Below are 22,071 nucleotides of genomic sequence, written 5' to 3' on the forward strand. Positions count from 1 at the left end.
TTCTGAGGAGCAGTATCTTACAGGGGGTAAACTTTTCAAATCCAAAAACCAGTGAAGGGGATATTCTACATAAAATACTAAAAAGTAAAAATAAAAAAGTCTTAGGCAGTGAATCAGTCAGATGTTCAGGCCAGGCCATTCCAAAATCCTTTTAGATTCTTTAAAGAAATGGATGACTATTACTGGGATGCTGTAATAATCAGGAATGTGGTGATTTGTGAGTGGGAGTGGGGTAGGGGCGGCGGTTAATTAGTAAGCTTCTTTTGGAGGTGGGTACTCTAGATTACAGCAAATATGGTACAACTTATTCAGAGGCTGTCATAAATGAGGTTTATTTTGTGAAAACATGCTTCATCTAAGTACCTGTATCCCATCAAAAATTGCATTTTTTTAGTATCAGAAAGGGATTCTGGGAAAAACGGGTACTGTAAGTCTGCTCCCAAGTTGTTGGGGGAAATAATGAGACACCAAAGCTTGAAAATTGAACACACCTGTGCTTGAGGGCATTCCCCAGTGGCGCATTGAAGTGCTTAGTTTCCAGGCCTTCAGTGTTGGCCAGCATTCTCCCAAGGCTTTCTTACACTTTTCGGCTTCCTTACATTTTAAAGTAATAAGGAAAACCTGTGAGAAACAAGGGGCGTATGACTTAAACAACTTAATCTTCACAATGAGAGAATAGCTTTGTTACAGGTGTGGACACTGAGGAATACTCCAAAACCTCTTCTCTTTGCCTCATTCTAGGGTTTCTCCTAAACCAGGTCCTGTGCCTCTTTGAATCCTTGAACTGGTATGTAGATTTTGTGATGCACATAATACTTTGATGCTGGACAGTCAACAGGTGAAACCATATCCCAAAGATACTAATGCAAACCACTGGGTGCTGTGGAGCCTCAGTGGGATTCAGAAAAAAGCTGAGGTTGTTCACCAGTGCTGTCAATATATCTGTCAGACTTTTCTGAATTACACACCCCCAAACCAAGTGGCTGACAGTAAATAGGATTTTTTTTTTCTCTTGTTCACAGCTCAGTGGGTTGGCTGTAGTTTAACTAAGAGAGGCCGGCTTGGTCTGGCCAACCTGGTCTGGAGCCCAGACTTCTACTGGGGTTCAGTCTATTCCAACTGTCACATTTCAGATGCCAGTCTGAAAGGGCAGTGCCTACTTGGTACATCTTCTTTACATTACAGCAAGTGCTTTTAAAGCATTGATTCTGCTCACTTCTTATTGGCCAAGGTAATTCACATGGCCAAACTCTACCTCAGTGTGGCAGAGAAATAACACCCCACTCATGGGTTCAGGCTCTGCAAAGCCAGATGGCAAAGGGTGTGGCAAAAAAAGAGCAAAGGACTGAGGACACTTACACAGTCGAGCACATTCAAAGAGAACCTATCAAAATGACACAGCAGTCTAATGCTCACATCAAACTTGAATTTTTGTCTCAAAATGGGCTTTTTCAGAACTTCTCACTTTATCTTGGGAATGTCTTTGAAAATGACTCAGTCTGAGGCCCTCCAGTGGACTTCAATTATAGCAAATAATGAATTTTTGATTACAAAAATCACATTGAATGATTTATTTTTAATTACAGTCTTCATCCCTAAGAGTGTGTTAATCTTTGCCTCACTCAGCAAAGCAGTGGCGGCCATTGTAAATGGTGTCGAACTGTAGTACAGTTTCCATCAACTGAACCACCGCTATGTAGGAAAAGTCCATGTGCTGAAGCAGAGACAAGTTCAGACAGACCTCAGATGGTAGTGTCTTAGCCCTCACACTTGAGGAGGAGAGACTCTCCACACTGAGTCGTCTTCTCAGTGGAGTTGGTCACCAGGAAGCTTTTCAGAGGAATTCCTGGAATCGTGAAGGCTGTTTTCACACTTGGGCCTTTCCGGAACTTGATCAGATGGATGAGTAAAAAGCGATAATCCGGGCTTAGGGGTTGGACTCATCTTCTTCCATGTGTGGTGGTCAAGGTTAACACTGCTGGGAGCGATAATAACCATCCTAAGCCTGTTTCCTTCAGGAGAATCTTGAGAATCAGGGTGGGCCTAAAAGTAGGAGGGGTTCCCAATGTGCCACAGTGGGTTAAGAATCCTACTTTAGAAACTTGGCTCACTGTGGAGGCATGGGTTTGATCCCTGGTCCAGTGAAGTGGGTTAAAGGATCCAGTGTTGCTGAAGCTGTGGAGTAGGTGGCAGTCGCAGCTCAGATTCAATCCCTGGCCCAGGAATTTCCATATACTGCAAGTACAGCCATTAAAAACATAACTTTTGGATCACAGGTAGTTTTATGCCTACAAGTCAGTGGCTCTCAAAGCTAAGCAACACTCTATGCTGATGTGTCCTTGAAAAAGGTACTATGTTTGCCCACTTGCAGGTGACAGAAGGCCAAAGCTAAAGGGACCTAGTTCTCATTCTCCTAGGCAATGCCTGTAGGTTGTGCCAAAGTGACATGTGTAAGGGTCTTGGCCAGCAGGCTCTGGAGAGAAGCACAGATTGAATTCCTTTCTTGCCCTCCAGAGAGATGGCTGATTTCCCTGAACTTCAGGGGGCCTCAAATCACTGCAGGACACAAGGGAAACTCACAGGGCACTGGAGCAACTGGATATTTCTCCTGTTCCATTTATAGCTATCTTCTAGACCACCTATTTTGTTTTGAGCCCTGAAGGTGGAAAAATGGTAAGACTGGGGTTCTGCCTCATGGGGCTTATATTGCATTGGGTAAACGGGATGGAGGATAACCAAGCACATGGGACAAATGCCATTTCAGATTGTGACAAGGGCAACAAAAGTGCTCTGCAAGTCAAAAAGTAGGGAGTTTGGACTTTGGGCCATAAGGGAGGAGGAAACCATTGGGGGCTCTAAGCATGGACATGAGATGACCAGGTCCATGCACCATAGATGGCACCAGCTCCAAAGAGAGACACTGCATTTCCATCTCTCAGTAGATCCTAGTATAAATGTTTTCTACATAAGTGTGATGTCATGAATGAACTCTCTCGATTACCCCATAGGAAAAGTGTTCTTTTAAAAAAAATTTCATACAAATTCATTTGTTTCCAGGTGTTTCTCTGAGATCTTTCATCACCTTTCTTAAGAGACTTATTCAAGGGTAGTAGGAACAGCTTGCATAGAATAGAATTTGTTTCACGAGCCATTTCTCAGGTCATTATTATAATTCCTTAGGCAAAAGCTGATTTTAAAAACACCGTTAGAAATAGACGCTGGCACTCATAAGTTTGAGAAGCTGATGAAGCTTGCATAGATTGTAACCTTGTGTCCCATAAAAATGCTGCTCATTCATACATGCTTTGCAGAGCAAAGGCAACTTTAAAGGAAAACTTCATGTTTCACAATTCTGTAAAGAGGTGAAAGCAAGAGAACTCAGGTCTGAGGCTGAATGTAGTGGAATTTATGGGCTATCTTTTGCTATGGCACATGTAAGGTCAAGTGAAATGAAAGAATGGGTGTGAGGAGATTAAAATGAGAAGTGTATGATTTTCCTTCTCCTTTTTTACATTATGCCCAATCTTAGAGGCCCTGCTAGGAAAATCAGTGCTAAGTTGAAATAAAGTAAGGGGTAAGGCAGGGCCATAGGGAAAGGTGTGATGTTACAGAAGTTCTCTCATGAGCCAGGGAGCTTCACACACTCAGGTTCTGGAGGTCACATCATGGCTCTGTGGTAATGAACCCCACTAGTATCTATGAGGGTGTGGGTTTGATCCCTGGCATTGCTGTGAGCTGTGGTGTAGGTTGCAGACATGACTTGGATCCCACATTGCCACGGCTATGACATAAGCTGGCAGCTGTAACTCCGATTCAACCCCTAGCCTGGGAACTTCCATATGCCAAGTCTCACTTATGCTCTGCAGTGAAGACGTTAAATGCCAGATGGGTGTTGCCACCTGACAAAGAGCAGAACATCAGTCACCCCAGGTCTATTGGGCATGGTCCCCCCAGGGGGCTCTGTGCTTGGCACTCTGCTGCAAGCTTTCTGACCAAAGGGGCCTCTACTTTGATTTCCTCTCTGGAATTTTAAACGGTGTTGCATTGGGATTGGAATCTCTGAAGATTATGGTGACGCCTGTACATTCTGTGCAGATGTGAGGACAAACTGTATGCCAGGCACTGGGCAGGAGTGTGGGTGTAAGGAAGATGGACAGACCCAGGCTAGGTCACTTGGCTCTGTACCTTGCTTGAGTTTTCCGAGTTGGGTTTTTTTTTTTTTTCCTTCTTTAAAATGGGAAAGATGATCCATGTCTGGAAGGGAGTTTTGAGGGTTTGAACTATTTTATGAGGAAGCCAGAGGTGGTGGCAGGGTTCCTAAGAACAGCCTAGGCTTCCATGCCATATCCATCCATGGTCATGTACAGTATCTTTGCTTCCTCTTCAAGTAGATGCTGGTCCAAATTGGTCATCATGTCAGTGAGTGATGCTAAGTTCAGTAAAACTTGCATAACACAGACTATGCTTTGCACGCCCCTTGGCAGTCTGATGTAATACAAATTAATCATCTTAGCCCAGTCTTTTCCTCAATACACTAAGTCACTGTCCATTTAGAAGCCAACATGTCTTCATTCCTCTCCTTCTTTTCATTGGGTTATTAGGAATATTAAATAAGAAAATGCATGTAAATATGGAGTGACTTATAATTTCTCAATAAATGCGAACAGAGGCAGCAACAATAACAGCAACAGTTTACTGTTATTTTAAGATTGCTATCTAGTGGGGCACCTTCACCTGCCAGTGAAAGCCTGGCCTAGGTGACCTCTATAGTCCCCCCAGTTAAAATATGATTGTGCTTTCATGCTGATGACCAGTGAGTTCCCAAACTTCCCCCCACATTGTTCTGTAATTCATAAAACATTACTGTGCATACACCAGAGTTTATAATTAGAAAAGTTTAGAGAAAGAGTTATATCAACATAAGACATGACAGGAGTTACCTTTGTGTCTCAATGGGTTAAGAATCTGACTAGTATTCATGAGGATGCAGGTTAGAACCCTGACCTTGCTCAGCGGGTTAATGATCTGTTGTTGCCATGAGCTTTGTCATAGGTCGAAGATGCGGCTTGGATCCTACATTGTGTAGGCTGGTAGCTGCAGTTCTGATTCAAACCCTAGCCTGGGAAATTCCACATGTTGCAGGTGTGGCCCATTAAAAAAAAAAAAAAGACATCTCATTTTCTCAAGTTCATGGATGGACATTGATGGCTTGTCACAGTTTGGCTTCTCCCCAAAACAGATTTCAGAGGTCAGGGTTTGGGGGCAAGTAGTTAATTTGTGAGGTGATTTCAGGAAAAGGAGTGGGGAAGAGAGACAGGAAAAGACTCCAATAAAGAGTGCATTATTGGAGTGCCCTGGTGGCCTGGCAGGTGAGGCCTCAGCATTGTCACTTCTGTGGCTGATCCCTGGTCTGAGAACTTGAGTATGCTGTCGGTAGGGTCAAGAAAAGACAAAAAACAACAAACAAAATAATTAGCAGTTTGCCATTGTGGGGAATCAACCCACTAGGTAGCTGGGGGCACCTTGGCCTTCATCCCCTCGAGGGTGAGTGAGCTGGGCCATGTTCGCACCATTTCTCATTAATCATGAGTTGAAGGATGCTCATGGTAGCCTTGATTCCTTGACACGATGGACCTGTCCCAGAGGTGGACAGTGAGAACCCACAGTTAAAAGTCCACTGGTACCAGGGGTTGTAAGGAGAGCCAGGATGCAAGGATGGCACATGCCATGGGGGCATGATCAGCATATGCTGCAGTGATCCAACTTATTAATAAGCCATATTATGTGTGCATATGCATGTAACACAACCTGCCTTGTCCTTTGACACAACAGCAAAGACCCCACCATCTCCTGAGAGGCTGCAGGAGCTTCACCCTTGTGCTCCTGTGGGAAGCCAGCCACAGCCTTTTTAGCATTCTGCTTCCATGCCGCTGCGGTAACAGGGGCCAGTGTCACTCTTATTACTTCACCTGTTTTATCTTTTGTGAAACTCAGCCTTTAGCCAGAATTGTCTGAGCGACTGCTCTGGCGATTGCTTAACGGTGAATCTCCTTCAGCTCATTTCTCTCAAGTAATTTGATTCCACTGCTGTCAGAATTGCTTTTATGCTTTGGAAGGAGGCCTGGGGAGGGGGTTGATGAAGCCCGTTTTGAGATTTTTTTTTTTTTTTTTTTTTTGACCATGACCGCAGGCATATGACAGTTCCCAGGCCAGGGATTGAACCCATGCCATAGCAGTGATAATGCAGGATCCTTAACCACGGTACCACCAGGGAACTCCTTGTTTTGAGATTTAAAAAACTAAATTCTTTGCTCAGTATTTCCTCATGCCAACTAGACCCTTGATCTACATCCCTTTACCTCACTTTGCTATCCAGGACAGGATGTGTGTGTATGTTGGTTCAGGGAGGGCTGGGGAAGAATGTTCTGAGAAAAACAGAACTCATCTTACATTTCATGTTTGATTTGAGCTTGTAACGTGTATTGTTTCATGTCCCTTTGGTTCCCTTTGGTTTGCTAAGATGGAAAAATATTTATGGATCCTCCCTAAAAAAAAAAAAAAAAAAAAAAAAAGCCAAGTGTAGTTTTGCATCCACAGTGTTGATAATCCCAGGTCAATGGATGTTAACGTTTCAATAAACCCAGTGGACAGTTAGAGTTCCATCATTCTGGAAATCTCGTGTTTAACAACTGCATGATATTTTTGTTTTACTTCAGTTTGTGTGTACATAGAAAAAAATAAAAGCAGAAGCATGCTTTCCTCGTTAGAGACTTGATGGGGAAGGAGGGTGTAAAAGTGGATGTGAATTTAATGTGTAGAATTCACAAGTCTGATTTTTTTAAAAGAAAAACTATTGCTTCTTACATCTGGATATTTATAGTAATTCAACCCCAATGCAGTGCTTATAGTCATCCTGAGGGCTGGTGAGTGTGGCACCCACTTTCTAAATAATGTGTACTTTGCATGGGGTTTTATGATTCCATAAAATTGTTGGAATTTTATCACAGCCTTGGGCCAAATGCCTTGTTGGGGAGGGCAAGAATATGGACCAAAACACCTTTTGAGGTGAAGGCTACTGCCCAAGAAAGTGTGCAGCTAAAAATGAAATTATCCAGTATATAAACAATATGTTTTACATTTGTGAGCTTTGCCTGGACATTGATCTCCAGATTGCATTTTTTTCTTAAAACTGGTAGAGAGGTATCCACAGTTAGAACAGAGGTGACTCCTAGAAATTGGGCTGGAAAGGGATGGGAGGAAACACAAGAGAGAGGCTGGTCCTGGGTAGACTGTCCATGTTAGATGGGATTAATGTTTTAAAGCAGGGCTCAGGAGTTCCCTTTGTGGCTCAGTAGGTTAAGAACCTGACATAGTGTCAGTGAGGATATGGGTTCAATCCCTGGCCTCACTCAGAGGGTTAAGGATCTGGTGTTGCCACAAGCTGCAGCTCCAATTCGCCCCCTAGCCCAAGAACTTCATGTGCCACAGGTGTGGCCATAAAAAGAAAGAGAGAGAGGAGGGCTTAATTGCACAAGATATTCTGTTCACTTTGACTTAATTTTTTAGCACTAAGAAATTCTCAAAAATAATTAAGGCATTACCGTATGCCTCTGTATGTTCTAGCCGTCTATAGCTATAAGCATACCCTTAAAGTTTAAAAACAGAAGTTCTGCCAAAAAGGGCAATTACACACTGGCAGAAAAAGTTCTATCTATATTTTAGTAGAATATGTTAGATTTTTAGTAGAAAATATTTGAGTTTCATAAAAGGGGAACATATTTTGTTTCTCCGCGGGTGCCTTTAGACAAAGTTAAAGATACTGGGAATTAACAACAAAGGAGAATAAAAAGCTAGAAGGGAAAACCATTTATGGCAAGATCAAAACCAGATTCACTCTAATTGTGTTGAAAACATTCTGGGTTTTCAGCAGTTCTAACAAACATGTAGTTCAGTGGCTGGGCAGAACCTTCAATGAGTCTTCATTGCTGTATCTTTCCACAACTTGATGAAAAAGAGTATTGGGTAATAACTGAGAGAAAATGTTTGTCTAAAAAGGTATTTTATGCACCACAGGAGACAAGCATTTTAAACGCAACTTGCTGTTTCAGTTTCCCCCCTCTTGAGTTTTCCCTCTTTTATCCCCCTCCCTTTTTCTTTATCCCTTTTTAGTTGCGCAAGTGGATCATATAAAAGTTCCCAGGGTAGGGGTCAAATCGGAACTGCAGCTGCCAGCCTACTCCTGTAGGCTGTAGCAATACTAGATCCTTAACCCACTGAGTGAGGCCAGGGATCAAACCACATCCTCATGAATACTAGTCAGGTTCTTAACCTGCTGAGCCACAATGGGAACTCCTCCCCCATTCCCTCTCTTGTTTTGATGTTCTGTTGACAGAATTTCTCCGCTTCTGGTTTAAGTACTCATTGCTCTGTAGAGAGAAAACAGGCAAGTCATAAAATGTGTCTGAGCCTCTGGCTATAAAAGGTATTGATCAGCTTAAAGCTATCCTTAATGGCTTTACATGTGGTCAAGAAAATATAATTAGCTACATCTTGACAGGTTAAGTAAGATGGAAAAATACATTATTTTAAACTTTCTTACATTTCTGGTGGAAGTGGAAATCGGTATGGCTGCTTTTGAAAACTGACAGAATCTGTCAGAGTTAAACATCCAGATAACCTATGGACTTCTGGTATGTGCACAACGGAAACAGGAACTTGTGTTCACCAAGTGATGTGTACAAGCATGTCCATGGTGGCTTTGTTTGCAGTAGCCCCATACTGGAAACAGCCCAAGTGTCCATCCACATTAGAATGGATAAGTAAATTGTGTACTATGTAGACAGTGGAATATAACACTGCAGTGAAAAATAGTGTGCTTCTGCTCAGTGTATGGAGATAGCACAGATGTATGGACCCATAAAAGAAGCAGGCAGGCATTGTACTAACAAAATAGAGACAAAAAAGAGTACACATTGTCCATATCTGTGAAGTGGAAAAACAGACAAAACTATGATAATAGAGGAGAGAATAGCAGTTCTTAGTGGGAGAGACGATGACCTGGGCAAGGTAGCTGTCTGAGGTGTTGGAAATGTTTTATATCATGATTTAGGGAATAGTTTATATGTATATCTACATACATACATATAATACACATACATATAAAATTTAGCAAGCAACTGAAATACACAAATAAAATTTTAAAACTCTTACATAAGTTGCAGTAAAGTCAATTTTGCCATTTACAACAAAAATAAATTTTAATAATCTGTCCTAATGAATGAAAAGCTAAGTAGCTGTGGAATGACAGAAGCAGATTCCACACACACCTGGGCACACATGTAAGTCCCTGCATGCTTGGCTCTGAATTATTAATGGCTTGTTCATCCTCATTGACCCTCATACTTGGGAGAGATTTTCTGTGTCATCTAATTCAGTGATTTATCTGAAGCTTGTCTGTAGCCTTCCCCCTGTGGGCCATTCTTCTCTTGTGAACAAAAGTCCCCTGGTGACCAGAATAAAGTTGAGACCTCCCCAAACAGGGAGCCCACCTGTCATCAGGAGCCCAACCCTGGGCAGAAATCTATCCTTGCATATTCATTGGTCTTACCTGTGGGGTCTTGTAGCTGGGTGAACAAAGGGCTGTGCTGTGGCTATGACCCTGGACATCTTACTTTATCTTGTACATAAATGTTACTGAAAGCAGAGGTATTTTCAGGGGTAATTGTCTTGATATTTTCCTCCACTTTTAATTACAGCTTGTCTTCCCATGAGGAATTGTTTCCTCACATGCATCTTCTCAGTAGTCTTTCCTTGGGGACGAAATGTGGATTCAGTGTCATTTTGCTTGGATGTTTCAGAATCCTTTGGCCCTCCCCATGTCCTAGGGCTAAACACCCTTGTTCCCCCAGTAATTAGCCTTTCCTTCTGTCAATACAAAGGTTCACAAATCCACAATCCATTCCTTCAAGACACACTCATTGATCATCCTGTATGTGCCAGTGGTGTTTTAGGGATACAGTGATAAGTAAAATTAGATGTGGCATTTGCCTCTTTAGGGCTTTTAAGCAACGAAGACAATCAGATATTTACATAGATAAATGTAAAATTGGAACTATGGTGAGTGCGTGAGGAAAAGGTCTGTAGTGTCATGAAGCATGAGATGGGTAGTCATCCATATGGGAGAAGCCCTCTATGGCAGAGTGACAGCTGAGCAGGGGACAGATGTTAAAATAAGCTAGGAGAAGAGAGAAATGTCATTTCAGAGAGAGGAAAGAGGATGAGCAAAGCCTTAGGGCAAGGAGGCAAAAAGGACCATGCCATATTCAGAGAGCAGAAAGAAGGCCCCTTTAGCTGGAAGGAGAAAGCAGAGAACAATGGAGAAATGTGACCACTCAGGGGTGAAATGTTAGCCTTTATTTGCGGAAGGGTTTGAGGACAGAGCAGGCTTCAAGTGCGTGTAAATGACATAGCTTGGAAAGTAGTTGCACAAACTCAAGAGGGAACAAGTTTTGAGTGAGTCATTTTGGATTGGAAATAGTGCATGGAGGTCCAGGGTGTGATTTAAGGAGGGGGTAGATTGAAGGATATTGTCAAAAATGATCAGGTCAGGGAACTGGCAGGCCAGGTGTTGGGTGGGTCAGCTCCATGCTTGTTGAAATCATGTGGAGTTATGGCAAGCCTTGAGATAGAGATGAAAACTATAACTCAGTGCCAGAGGTTTTGATGAATGTGGGCAAGGGACCAGGAGGTCACAAGTAATTGAGAAGTGACCACAGTTGCCATGGTTCTGGGAGAACTGGTGTAATTTCTCTGTGGGGAATTATGTCTTCTAAAGGTTAATGCTGATGGCCATTGCAACTGAGCATCATTAGAGTGTTAATTAGCTTCCTATGGCCCTAGCATTTTATGATATAAGTACTAAAACATATCAAAAATTTGGAGAAGAATAGCATGGGAAGAGAATAAATAAGTAAAACACAAATTTATAAAGGCCCCCTGGAATGTAGAATGCCAAACTAAGGCACTCAAGTTTACTGTTCAGGAGCTGGAGAATGGGGCCAAGGCTACTGTTTTGTGTAAGGTGTTGGTAACTCTGTTTGAGGAAGAATCACTTGGGAGCCATGTGCTGGAAAGATCATGGAGGGGGAGGGGATCAAGGACCATGGTCAAGAGTTAACTGCAGTTGTCCGTTGAAAGCTGATCAGACCTTGGATGAGATCAAAAAGGAAAGAAGGAAAAGGGAGTGGTGTAGGTACGGCTGAGTGAAGCTGTCTGTAGGACCCAGTTACCAGAAGGGGAGGTACTGAGATACTGCAGTAACTAGGCCAGAAGTCAGGCCACAGGCAGAGCCCTAACAGCCAGAATAGAGTCCTTTTGTAGAGGAATACGCCTCATACCTCTCTTTCTGCATCTGCACAAACAAGGTCACAGGGGCCCTCTCTGGTGAGAAGACATCCTTGAGGACATGTTGGTGGATGATAATGCAGCATGACCTCAGGAAGCTGACTGTAGGATGTTGGGGATGACAGACATTAATGGGTGCTCCTAGAAAAAAGAGCCCAGGAGAGGTCAAACAGATGGGAGAAGACACAGAAGAAGGCAGGGTGGAAAAATCCAGGAGGAGAATCTGCATATATAAAGACACAAAGTAGATGAGTGGCTGTCAGAGTCTGGGGGAACAGGAGAGAGAGGGGAGTGACTGTTAAAGGTATGGACGTTCTTTTTCAGATGGAGGAACTCTTTTGGAATTTGTGGCAACGATTGCACAACTTTCTGTACACACTAAAAACCATCGAATTGCATACTTAAAAAAAATCCACAGAGGAAGGGATGCTGAAAACATGAAAAAAGTTTAAACACATTTAATAGCAGAGATGAAGACTGATTGAAAGGCTCTGGGTCTTGGTGATGAGAAGCCAGTGGGGGGTTGAAGACAGTAGTTTCAGTGGAATAGTCATGCTCATCTCTTCTTTCTGCTCCATAAATAACTAACTTAGAAGCTTATTCCTTCACATACTTTTATCTCTGTTGGCAGAATGTCTGATGATCCTGCAAGTTCTTGAATGAGTTTGGTTTATACAAGTTAAAGGATAAGCTTTAGAAATTCTGATTATGTGTGCTCATGTTCACTGATGTATTATAATACATTGCTGTTCCTGCCCTTCTAAAACTAAACCTATACTACAAAATCGGGTCATTTTATATCTTCATCTCAAACATCATTTCCAATGGCCCCAAATGAAACAAGCATGACCTTCCATGAATCCACGGAATCACTCTCAGGGGTATGGGTATTTGACAAGTTGTTGGCCCTGCCTTGTGTCTGTTCATTGATGGAGTACTGCTGACCTTGGTGACCTCGGGTCACTCACACATGTGCTCTGAGCTACATTTACTTGATTTGTAAACTGAAGGTCATAAACCTTCATTTGACACCTCTTATGAGAAAATTATATGAAAAATGTCCTGAGAGCTATTAAAAAAATGTAAATACACTTTAACAGATACTGTTGTAGGACCAAAGAGACAATTAGTCATTTATTGCCTTTTAGCTTTCAGCTGGTGTAGGACCAGCCCCCTTAATGCCTTGTATATAGAGTCACAGGCTTCATATCCTGCGATGTGAAGTGCATAGTGTATACCTTAATAAGATCTGTCTTCCTCAGTGCTAATTGGTTGAATCAAATACTTAGAAACGAGAAAAATCCAATATCATACCATGATTGACTTCTCTACTGCCTTTGTCTTTTTTTTAATATATGTGTAATGTGTTTTATTCTGCTCTTCACTTAGGTTTTCCAAATGAGCCTGCTGCCATCATTGCCCTCAGCACCATTAAGGAATGGCTGGTCAAGAATCAGCAGGAGGTAGGAGAACAACACAGTAAACATTCAAAATGCTATAATGTGATACTCAGTTTCCAAAAAGTAGATACGTTGTTTCTTCCCTACATATCAGGTAGACCTAGTCATGGAGCCCAAGGCTAGCTGACCATGCTTCTTTCAAGTTACATGGATGATTGCATATTTTTCTGTGATTAATTGAATGAAGGGATTCCATGGACTGGTTTTGGTGGTGAGGATGGGCAAAATAATCAGTTTCATTTAGCCATGGTAATATGGATTTTGTGTAAAAGAGAGAACAGAGTGGATTTTAAGATTAAAAATTGAGGAATTGTACTGTTTTCCTTAAAGAGTTCAGTTATCCTTGTTGATGGAGGATTCCTAGTGTATGGTAATTTTGTCAGTAACCTATGATCTCTTTGTTTATAACTAATTACTTCTATAAAGCAACTTCTGAGTGTAATATTGGGGTGGGCTTGAGCAATTGATAGCTAAATCATCATGGTGAGAATGTTTTATGAAACTAAATGCCTTCATCAGAGTATTCATCATGTTTTCTGTTCTGTTTATTTGGTAAGATCTTAGGGGATATATTTAGGGATGAACAAGAGAATAACTCTAGTAAACAAAGCAATACAATAAGTAAAGATGCTATGGAGACTTCGATTCCAGAGTTTTAGCAATTAACATTTTATAACAGCAAAGAGTTTTCACATAGTGCATGGAATTGTGCATTTTTCTTCTGATTTTGTTGTTATCCTCATATGTTCATGTGAGTGTATAAAGAATTCTGTTCCATTTATGATGGCCAATGAATCTAGCTTTCTCCTTGGGAAAGAGATGAATTCTTTGGAAATGTTTGGGTATGGAAACAAACTATGGGTGTTTCCTAATAGCTTGGTGCTTTCGTGTATTTGAAGAAGCAGCAGTGTCTTTTTTTTTTTTTTTTTTTGGCTTAATACTACAATTTCAACATTTTAAATACAGATACAACCATTGTTCATTTTAAGTAGGAAACCACATGGCCAAACAGCCATTTTGGTGCTTGTTCCTTCTTTTCCTCTTCCTTTACAAGTTATACACATGACAACATCAATTGAGAAAATAACTTTAGTAGCCTCAAAGGAGTAGAGTAAAAAAATAACAAAAAATAGCCATTTTACAAAACATTTATTTGATATATAATTTTATTTTCACAGCAATCTTAGGGAACATAGGTATTGCTGTGTTCATCTTCATCTAGAATCAAAAAATCAAATGATGAACTCAAAACTTTGGAGTTTCAGAGCCAAGAGTCTGACTCGCCTCTCCTGACTCTTAACAGCCATTCTTCTGTGCAGTGTTCCTGAGGCAGGGAAAGAGGTTCAGTCCCTTTGAAGCTGTAATCTTCAGTATATCTGTTGGTCACAGTAAAAGTTCCTTGCCTATACCATCTGATTGGCAAAAATATGGTGTTTTGTGAGTTAAAAACTGATAGGTGAGCTGGTGTATAGGTGTAAGTCCATCATATCTGCTAAAATAATAATCTGATGATATTTATCACTGTTAGAGGTTCACCTGAGCCATCTTGGAACATGTTGAGAGTGCATATAACTACATAAAATATCCAGGAGGTGATGATGAGGGATGAACACGTGGGTCACATTTATAGCTCATTGACAAAGTCTCATGATGGATTCTCTATAAATTATTCAGAACATTATTTTCCTAGATATTTGTTAGCATAAGGTTTCTTACTGGTTTTTTGTTGTTGTTTTTGTTGTTCTGATCTCCTTACTAGTCTAATCTTTGAATCCATTCTTTTGCTTTCATATCCTTTTCATTTCTTGGGTCCATTGTAGAAAACTTAGTAAGTTGTATTTCTCAATCTAAATATCTGCCATTGCAACTTTAAGCATAGCCTGTGCTGATTCCCTTTCAAAGGGTCCTATTTCAAGATGCATTGGCTAATTTCAGTTAATTTGAACAAGTCAAGTTTTACCTAATAAATTTAAGAGGTAGTACATAGATAAAAGTTATACATGTTGACTATCTAGCAATATTTTGATTTAATGTTTGCTTTGTTAGAAAATAAAGAGCTTATTCAGTTGTCTTTTTGTCGTAGTATTCTTTTGACATCCTGATTGTTGAAGCTATTTGTTCTTCAGTTCACTCATGTGATAAATATTGCATCCCACTAGGCACTAGGCACTTTGCTAATACCACGGACAGAACACTGAACAAAGGAAGCTTTTCCTCATGATGTTCATAGTCTAGAAAAAGAGAAATATAAACAAAGAAAATAGCTCAAAGAGTACAAAGTAAAGCAGGGTAATTGTATTGTGAGTTATTGGGGGATGTGGTTTTAGATAATGTAGAGATCACTCTGAGGTTGTAATCTTGGAGCAGAGATTTATATGGTAGGAAGCAGCAAGCCAACCCACACAGAGGTCCTCAGGAAGGGCATTCCTTGCAGAGGGAACAACAAGAGGAAACCCCTGAGGGGAGAATGAGTTTACTGTTTGCAGGAATGATAAGACAGGCAGTGTGGTTGGAGCGGAGGGATGAAAGAATAGCAGGAGACAAATTGGACCAAGAGACTGGGGTCAGATGGGAGAGTGTTGTGGTTCCCTGGAGAGACTTGGAGTTTGATTCAAAGTCTTTTAGTGGGAAATCAGTGAGGGTCTGGGGCAGGGGGTGACAGGATCAGATTTGCCTTTAACATGACCAAAGACTGGTTTATGCTTAAGAATGGACTTGAAAGATGTTGAAGTGGAAAAGAGAAGATAATGAAAGGGCCCCTGTGGTAAATCCAGGCAAGAGGTGAGTCGTCTTTGGAACACAGTGAGAGTGGAAAAGGACGCAACGGCATCAGATTTAGCAAAGACGTTTTCAGAACAGTAGTTGATTTGATTCTACTGAATTATACAAATCAAATATTTCTACATCAAGAGAGGCCTGACTGAGGCACTTGGGTCCAGAGGACCAGACTGGGAAAAACACATTGTCATCCACCATCTTCTTGTTTGATTTGCCCAAAGTCTGAGCTATGAGGGTGCTGTTATCAGGTATTTAAGAGGACTTGGGCACTTGAAGGACCCAGCTGAACAAATAGTGTAGTTGGTTCCCACTGCTGTATTGCTAGTTGAACAGGCAGAGCAGAGCCTTAATGATAATAAGACAAGGCAAATCCTCTAGAGGATATAATTGGGACACATCAGTGACCTCCCAGAACTAAAAAGTAGAATAACATCTTGACAAATGAAAAAACAAAAGAGAATACTCACTACTGAGAATTGAATTATTGCTCTGTGAAGACCATAGAGATGAATTATCTTAAACAGGAAACAGAAATACAAAGAAATGGACATCATGACTACAGAGATAAGGCATGTGGCAGAGAGACCCAGGGCGCAGCCGTGAGGTGGGCGAGGGATGGAGAATTACCTACTGGCATTTGGGGTGAAATTAAGAGTTAAGAACTCTGAGTTGAGAAAATCAAGAGAGAAGAAAATCAGAGTTGGCTATAAAAAATTGACAACATGTGGCGTGATAACCTTTCCTCAGTGCCCATTTCTTCTCAGGTAGAAACTTTATTAAAGGGGCAAAGGGGTGAAATAAAGGGTTGTTATGGAAATGAACAGTGAAAATGCAGCCCAGACTCATAGCTCGGTGTGGCTGCTCTGTGTTACCATCTTCATTTTCATGCATACCTCATTTTTATGCCCTCTAAAAATACCATTCCTTATAAAATGGTGACTTCCACCCTCCTCAGCTCTGAGGCACCCCTTGCTTACCTGGGAGTCAGCCTAAGCAGTGTTTCCATGGTGCCTGTTCTGTTGTTCCCCCTCAAGGACTCATCTGGCATCGGGCTATCAGTCTCTGGAGCAATGTTAGGTGTTTGTCATTCTTTCCATAGAAAGCAGTAGCAGAAGAGGATATCTTTCACTTTTAAAAGCTACAAATGGCTTGATCTCTGTGAGTCATTTCTCCATTATGGAGGTCATGTTGAGAAATTTCAAGTACCCCCAGGGAGCAAGCATCCAACACCTCAGGGCATTTGTGGTTAAATCTTCTGAGAAGTCATCTTAACGGTTAGCTGTGAAAGATGAAGATTCCAAGCTGGAAGATAAGTGTGTTTCCTGGGCACTTTTTTTTTTTTTTTTTTTTTTTTTTTTTTTTTTTTTTTAATGGCCACATCTGCAGTGTATGGAAGTTTCCAGGCAAGGGGTCAAATCGGAGCTGCAGCTGTCAGCCTATGCCACAGCCACAGCAATGTCAGATCTGAGCCATGTCTGTGACCTACACTGCAGCTCATGGCAACCATGTCTGTGACCTACGTTGCAGCTCATGGCAATACCGGATCCTCTAACCACTGAGCAAGGTCAAGGATTGCACCTGCTTCCTTGTGGATACTAGTCAGTTCTTAACCTGCTGAGCCACAGTGGGAACTCCCCAGGCATTTTCCAATGTAGAAACCATCGGGTCTCACCTGGGGTGTGATAGGAACCTGGTCCTCCACCCCTCTGCCAGTGATTAAGCAGTAGATAGATGGGCAGAAGCAAAGCATTCTGGGAGCTCTAATGAAAGCTGTGGCTGTGGGCTGCTGTTGTCCAAAGGAGATTCATGTTTCAACAGAGACCAGGTCCCAGCTCCATCTTGACAGATCTTTTGAGGATGGCATTTTCCAGAAATCCTCTCTGTTCATTATGTTGATGGGAATTCATTAGTCTCTCATCTACTGCCCACAGATCCCTCCTCCATGAGCCAACCCCCTGTTCTGGGGTAGAAACAATTCAAGGGAGGAAACTCTGATTTATCTTTCAAGGCCTTCAGTGGGCATTTGGCTTGTCTTTGGCAGGATTAAACCCCAGGTCTGCATTTGGAAAACCAAGGTCAGTTTTCTTCTGTGTGGGAGGAAGGTAGGAGTAGTTGTGTGTTGTTTTTTGTTTTTTTTCTCCCCCTCATGACAATGCAGCATTTGGACTTTGCCTAACATGTAGTATTTTTTAACTGCGCTTTTAGCATGAACAGATTGTTGTTGAAAATGTTAAATATCATCTACTTGTCATTTAAACTGTTTACCCTGTGCCTTCTGAGGGAAACAAGGCACCTACAGTATTGCCATTTGTCGCCTTAGGTGGCATGCATACAGATGTGGCAGGCCATCCCTTGATGTTCTGGAGGGCTTGTATGGGGGCTGGTGTGGCACCAGAACAGACACTCAAGCTCTGCACCTTGTTATAAGCCTAGGTCCCAGCAGCACTGATCCTTAGTCAGTATAGTGTGGGCCTCAAGGTCAGCTGAAGGCAGCCAGGGAACGGAACTTGTTATGGGCTCATTACTACATACTTTAAAAGTTAAGATACTGTTTGCTAGTTTCTCTGTCATCTCCCCCACCTTCCAACATTCAGATACACAATCCACAAAGTACTGAAAAGGGTGAACATATTCCTCTTCCCCCATCAGAACTTGAGAATCCACAGAGACACGACATTCAGCCTCCCAAAAGCTCTATCCTCTGTTCTGATGGTAACATGACAAAACCAGGGGCGTGGCCACTTGTCCTCATCATTGATCACAGAGGAACTTTAGCTTCTGGTGCCAATACTATTTTTTCTCCTTCTTGGCAGAGGTCTTTGAACATATGCAGTGTTAAAAATTGTTTGTCACTTTTATTTCTGAATCATATTGTGGATCACCAAAAAATAAAGTGGGGGGCCTTCCATATGTCACTGACATGGAACATCTTTAAGATTTGTGTGATTCTTAACAGGCAGGCTTAACCGACACATGAAATGATGCTTATATTTCTGATGGGAAAATTATATCCTTACACCAAGTTTCAATTCCTGTGGACGATGCTTTACAGAAACAGAACAAGGCACCATCCCTCAGTTGTGCGGAAGACAGAAGAATGGTCAACATTCAGAAACCTGGAAGGAGCAGTGTCCTCCCCCAGGGGGTGGGGGATGTTTTAGTCTGGAAGCATCGTTTGAGTATCTACACTGGCCTTAGTTGCTGGAGCAATTGATGCTTAAAATAAATGTGGAAAAAATAAATGCCATCTTAAAATCTTCACATTCTGTGCATGAATGTGGTTATGGCAATAATCGCAATCATCCTAATAAGCTGCTATAAAAACGTATCCTTGGACTAGCCCAAGCATGATCTTCAGGTGCAAACTGTGGTGCTCATCAGTGGTGACATGATTGAAGAAAATTATTTCCAGACTTTGCACATATGCCCTGTTCATTTTGCACCTCAGGAACCCTGATGACTGGCAAATAGTTTGATTTCTCTGTCCCTTCATCTTCCTTCTTTCTTCCTCCCCCTGCCCCTTTTTCTCCTTTCTTCTCCCTCCCTCTTACTAACATACTTTTCCGTTCTCAGTCTGTCTTTGTTAAGGTTTGTGACAGCATTTCCATCAGTGATCAGAAGGGAGTTTTGTCTCTTGGTCTTGTGATTCTGAACACCATGGTTAGAGTAAAAGTTATACCAAAAGGAATTTTCTGGCTTTATTGGTGGAAAGGAGTGTTCAAATGCCAGGTGTCACCATAGACCACCCCACCTTAGAGCTTGTCAAGTGGGCAGATCACTTAGCTCTCCATCCCCAGGCTTGGCATCTATTCCCAACAGGCATGCCCAGGTTTTGCAGCCATAAATGAGAACTTCTAGCTATTGCTTCCAAGCTTCACAGTCCTGTTCACATCAATAAGAATCACAGTAGATGGGAAAGAGCAAGAATATGAATCTTGTACAAATAAAAATAATTTCTCAAAAAAAAACCAATCACGGTAGATAAAATAATAAAAATTTGCTGGTTTAATGTGTACTCCTGCCAGTGAGCCAGTGCTCTTGGGGGGATTTAATCATATTTTATAAGGCACTGAGACAAGGATGCCTGAGCACCTTTCTTCCTACTATCACTATGTATGAACTCTTATAAAGTCTCCTACCAAAGGATGCCTATAAAACCCAAGCCCCTTGGTGCTCCAGTGACATCAACTTATAGTCCCAGGTAGATTAGGGTCAGATTTCTGTCTTGCTCTGCCAGTCCTCCTTAACCTAGCACAGTGTCCACCAGGGCCTCATTACTTTTAGATAAACAGAATGGAGTGTAGAGAGAACCTGAAAATATACTGTCTTGGGTGAGGGGGGTTATGCTGAAATAGAATTGTTTGTTTATTTATATTCTTACCTCCTTTGTTGGAGATTGACCATAGGTGTCTGGGTTTATTTCTGGGTTCCCTATTCTATTCTGTTGGTCTGTATGTCTGTTCTTGATTACTATGGCTTTGTAATATTGTCTGAAGTCTGGGAGAGTTACACCTCCTGCTTCCCTCCCCCCCCCACCCCAGGACTGCTTTGGCAATTCTGGGTATTTTATGATTCCACATAAATTTTTGGATTGTTTGTTCTAGTTCTGTGAAAAATGTCATGGTCATTTGATAGCGATTTCATTGAATCTATAGATTACTTTGGGTAGTATGGCCATTGTAACAATATTAATTCTTCTAATCAAGGAGCATGGAATATCTTTCCACTTCTTTGGATCCTCTTTAATTTCCTTGATTAATATTTTATAGTTCTCACCATATAAGTCTTTCACCTTCTTGGTCAGGTTTATTTCTAGGTATTTAATTTTTGTGGGTGCCATTTTAAAAGTACTGTATTTTGTATTCCTTTCCTAATACTTCATTGTTAGTATACAGAAGTGTAACCAATTTTGGTATGTTAAATCTTGTGCCTTGCTACTTCCCTGACTTCATGATCATTCAAGTGTTTTTGTGTGGAGTCCTTAGGGTTTTCTGTGTATGGTATCATCTCCTCTGTGTAGAGTGACAGTTTTACCTGTTCTCATCCAATTTGGATACCTTTTATTTCTTTTGTTTTCTGTGCCTGGCTAGGACTTTGAATACTCTGTTAAATAAAAGTGGTGAGAGTGGGTATCCTTGTCTTGTTCTAGATTTTAGTGGGAAGTGTTTCAGCTTTTCTCTATTGAGTATTATATTTGCTGTGGGTTTGTCATAAATCGCTTTGATTGTCTTAGGTATGTTCACTCTATGCCCACTTTGGTAAGAGTTTTTATCATGAATGGATGTTGGATTTTGTCAAATGCTTTTTCCGCGCATTTTAAGATCATGTGGTTTTTGACTTTTCTTTTGTTAATGTGGTGTATGACATGGATTTGTGTATGTTGAACCACCCTTATGAACTTAAGATGAATCCCACTTGGTCACAGTGTATGATCTTTTTTGTATGTTGTGATTCAGTTGGCTAAAATTTTGTTGCAAATTTTTGTCTCTATTCATCAAGGATATTGACCTATAATGTTCCTTTTTTTTTTTTTTTTTTTGGTTATGTCTTTGTGTGGTTTGGGATTCTATTCAATATCTACATATAGATATATACTGCCACAAAGTTTGGGGTTTCTAGAAGGAGATAGGATATGTGAAGTAGCAAAAGAAGGGAAATTAATATTGCTCTGGCTACTGATATGCCCTGTGACCTGTGTTTGGGACACAAACTGTTACATATTTCTTTAACATCTTTGCAAAACGCTACTCAAGGTAGGTATTTTTCTATCTTTAATTTTACAGAAGTGGCAGTTAAGGGTCAAGGGTAAGGAAAGTCCTACAATGGGCTAGTTGGATACTTTCACATTCTACTATAACCCTGCATGTGTACCCAGTGACAATTATTTCAATATACACAAACCTAGTGACTGCAAGTACGTATGTGAGCATGGAACCCAAAATAGGCTGATGAGTCTTCTCCTGGGACATGTGTTGCAAACTGGAGTTGGGAAAATAAAGTTAGGGCCCACTTTGGTGGTGCAGAAGGAGATAGGGCACAAGAGCTGCCAGTGGCCATGTCTCCTGCCATATTTTTTTTGAAGGGGGTATATTTGCTTTAGGAGGGTGTTTTGCTGAAGATGTTACTAATTATTGGGCAGGTAGCAGAGTTAAAGAGCCCATTTTGCTGGTTTGAATGAAGAATCAGGATTGAGGCAAAAGTATTGCACTATTTCATCAAAACAAAAACCTCCCACTTTTAGTATTAATATCTCAAGGCTAATAACTCTGAGCTAGAGAAAAGGGAGGGTTGAGAATCACTAGGTGGTTTTTATCCTCCTCCAAATTTCACATCTTAAGTAATTTATTCAACTCCTTTCGTAGAACCCCTGTTATGATCACCTGATCAACCACTGCTTTTAATGGAACTAGTCTAGGTCTTTCAAATGTGT

General features: G+C 41.2%; 1 protein-coding gene across 5 annotated transcripts in view; it reads left to right on the forward strand.

Moving 5' to 3' along the window:
• The window catches only part of MACROD2 (MACRO domain containing 2), a 2,051,742-nt gene that overhangs the window by 1,474,754 nt on the left and 554,917 nt on the right, over positions 1–22,071 (forward strand). For all 5 annotated transcript variants that reach the window (XM_021077529.1, XM_021077532.1, XM_021077531.1 and 2 more), the window contains exon 8: positions 12,793–12,866. In XM_021077529.1, coding sequence (XP_020933188.1) covers positions 12,793–12,866 — 74 coding nt within the window. The remainder of the gene's footprint in view (positions 1–12,792; positions 12,867–22,071) is intronic.

This window comes from Sus scrofa, chromosome 17 (genome assembly GCF_000003025.6).
Source record: "Sus scrofa isolate TJ Tabasco breed Duroc chromosome 17, Sscrofa11.1, whole genome shotgun sequence".
Taxonomy (NCBI): domain Eukaryota; kingdom Metazoa; phylum Chordata; class Mammalia; order Artiodactyla; family Suidae; genus Sus; species Sus scrofa.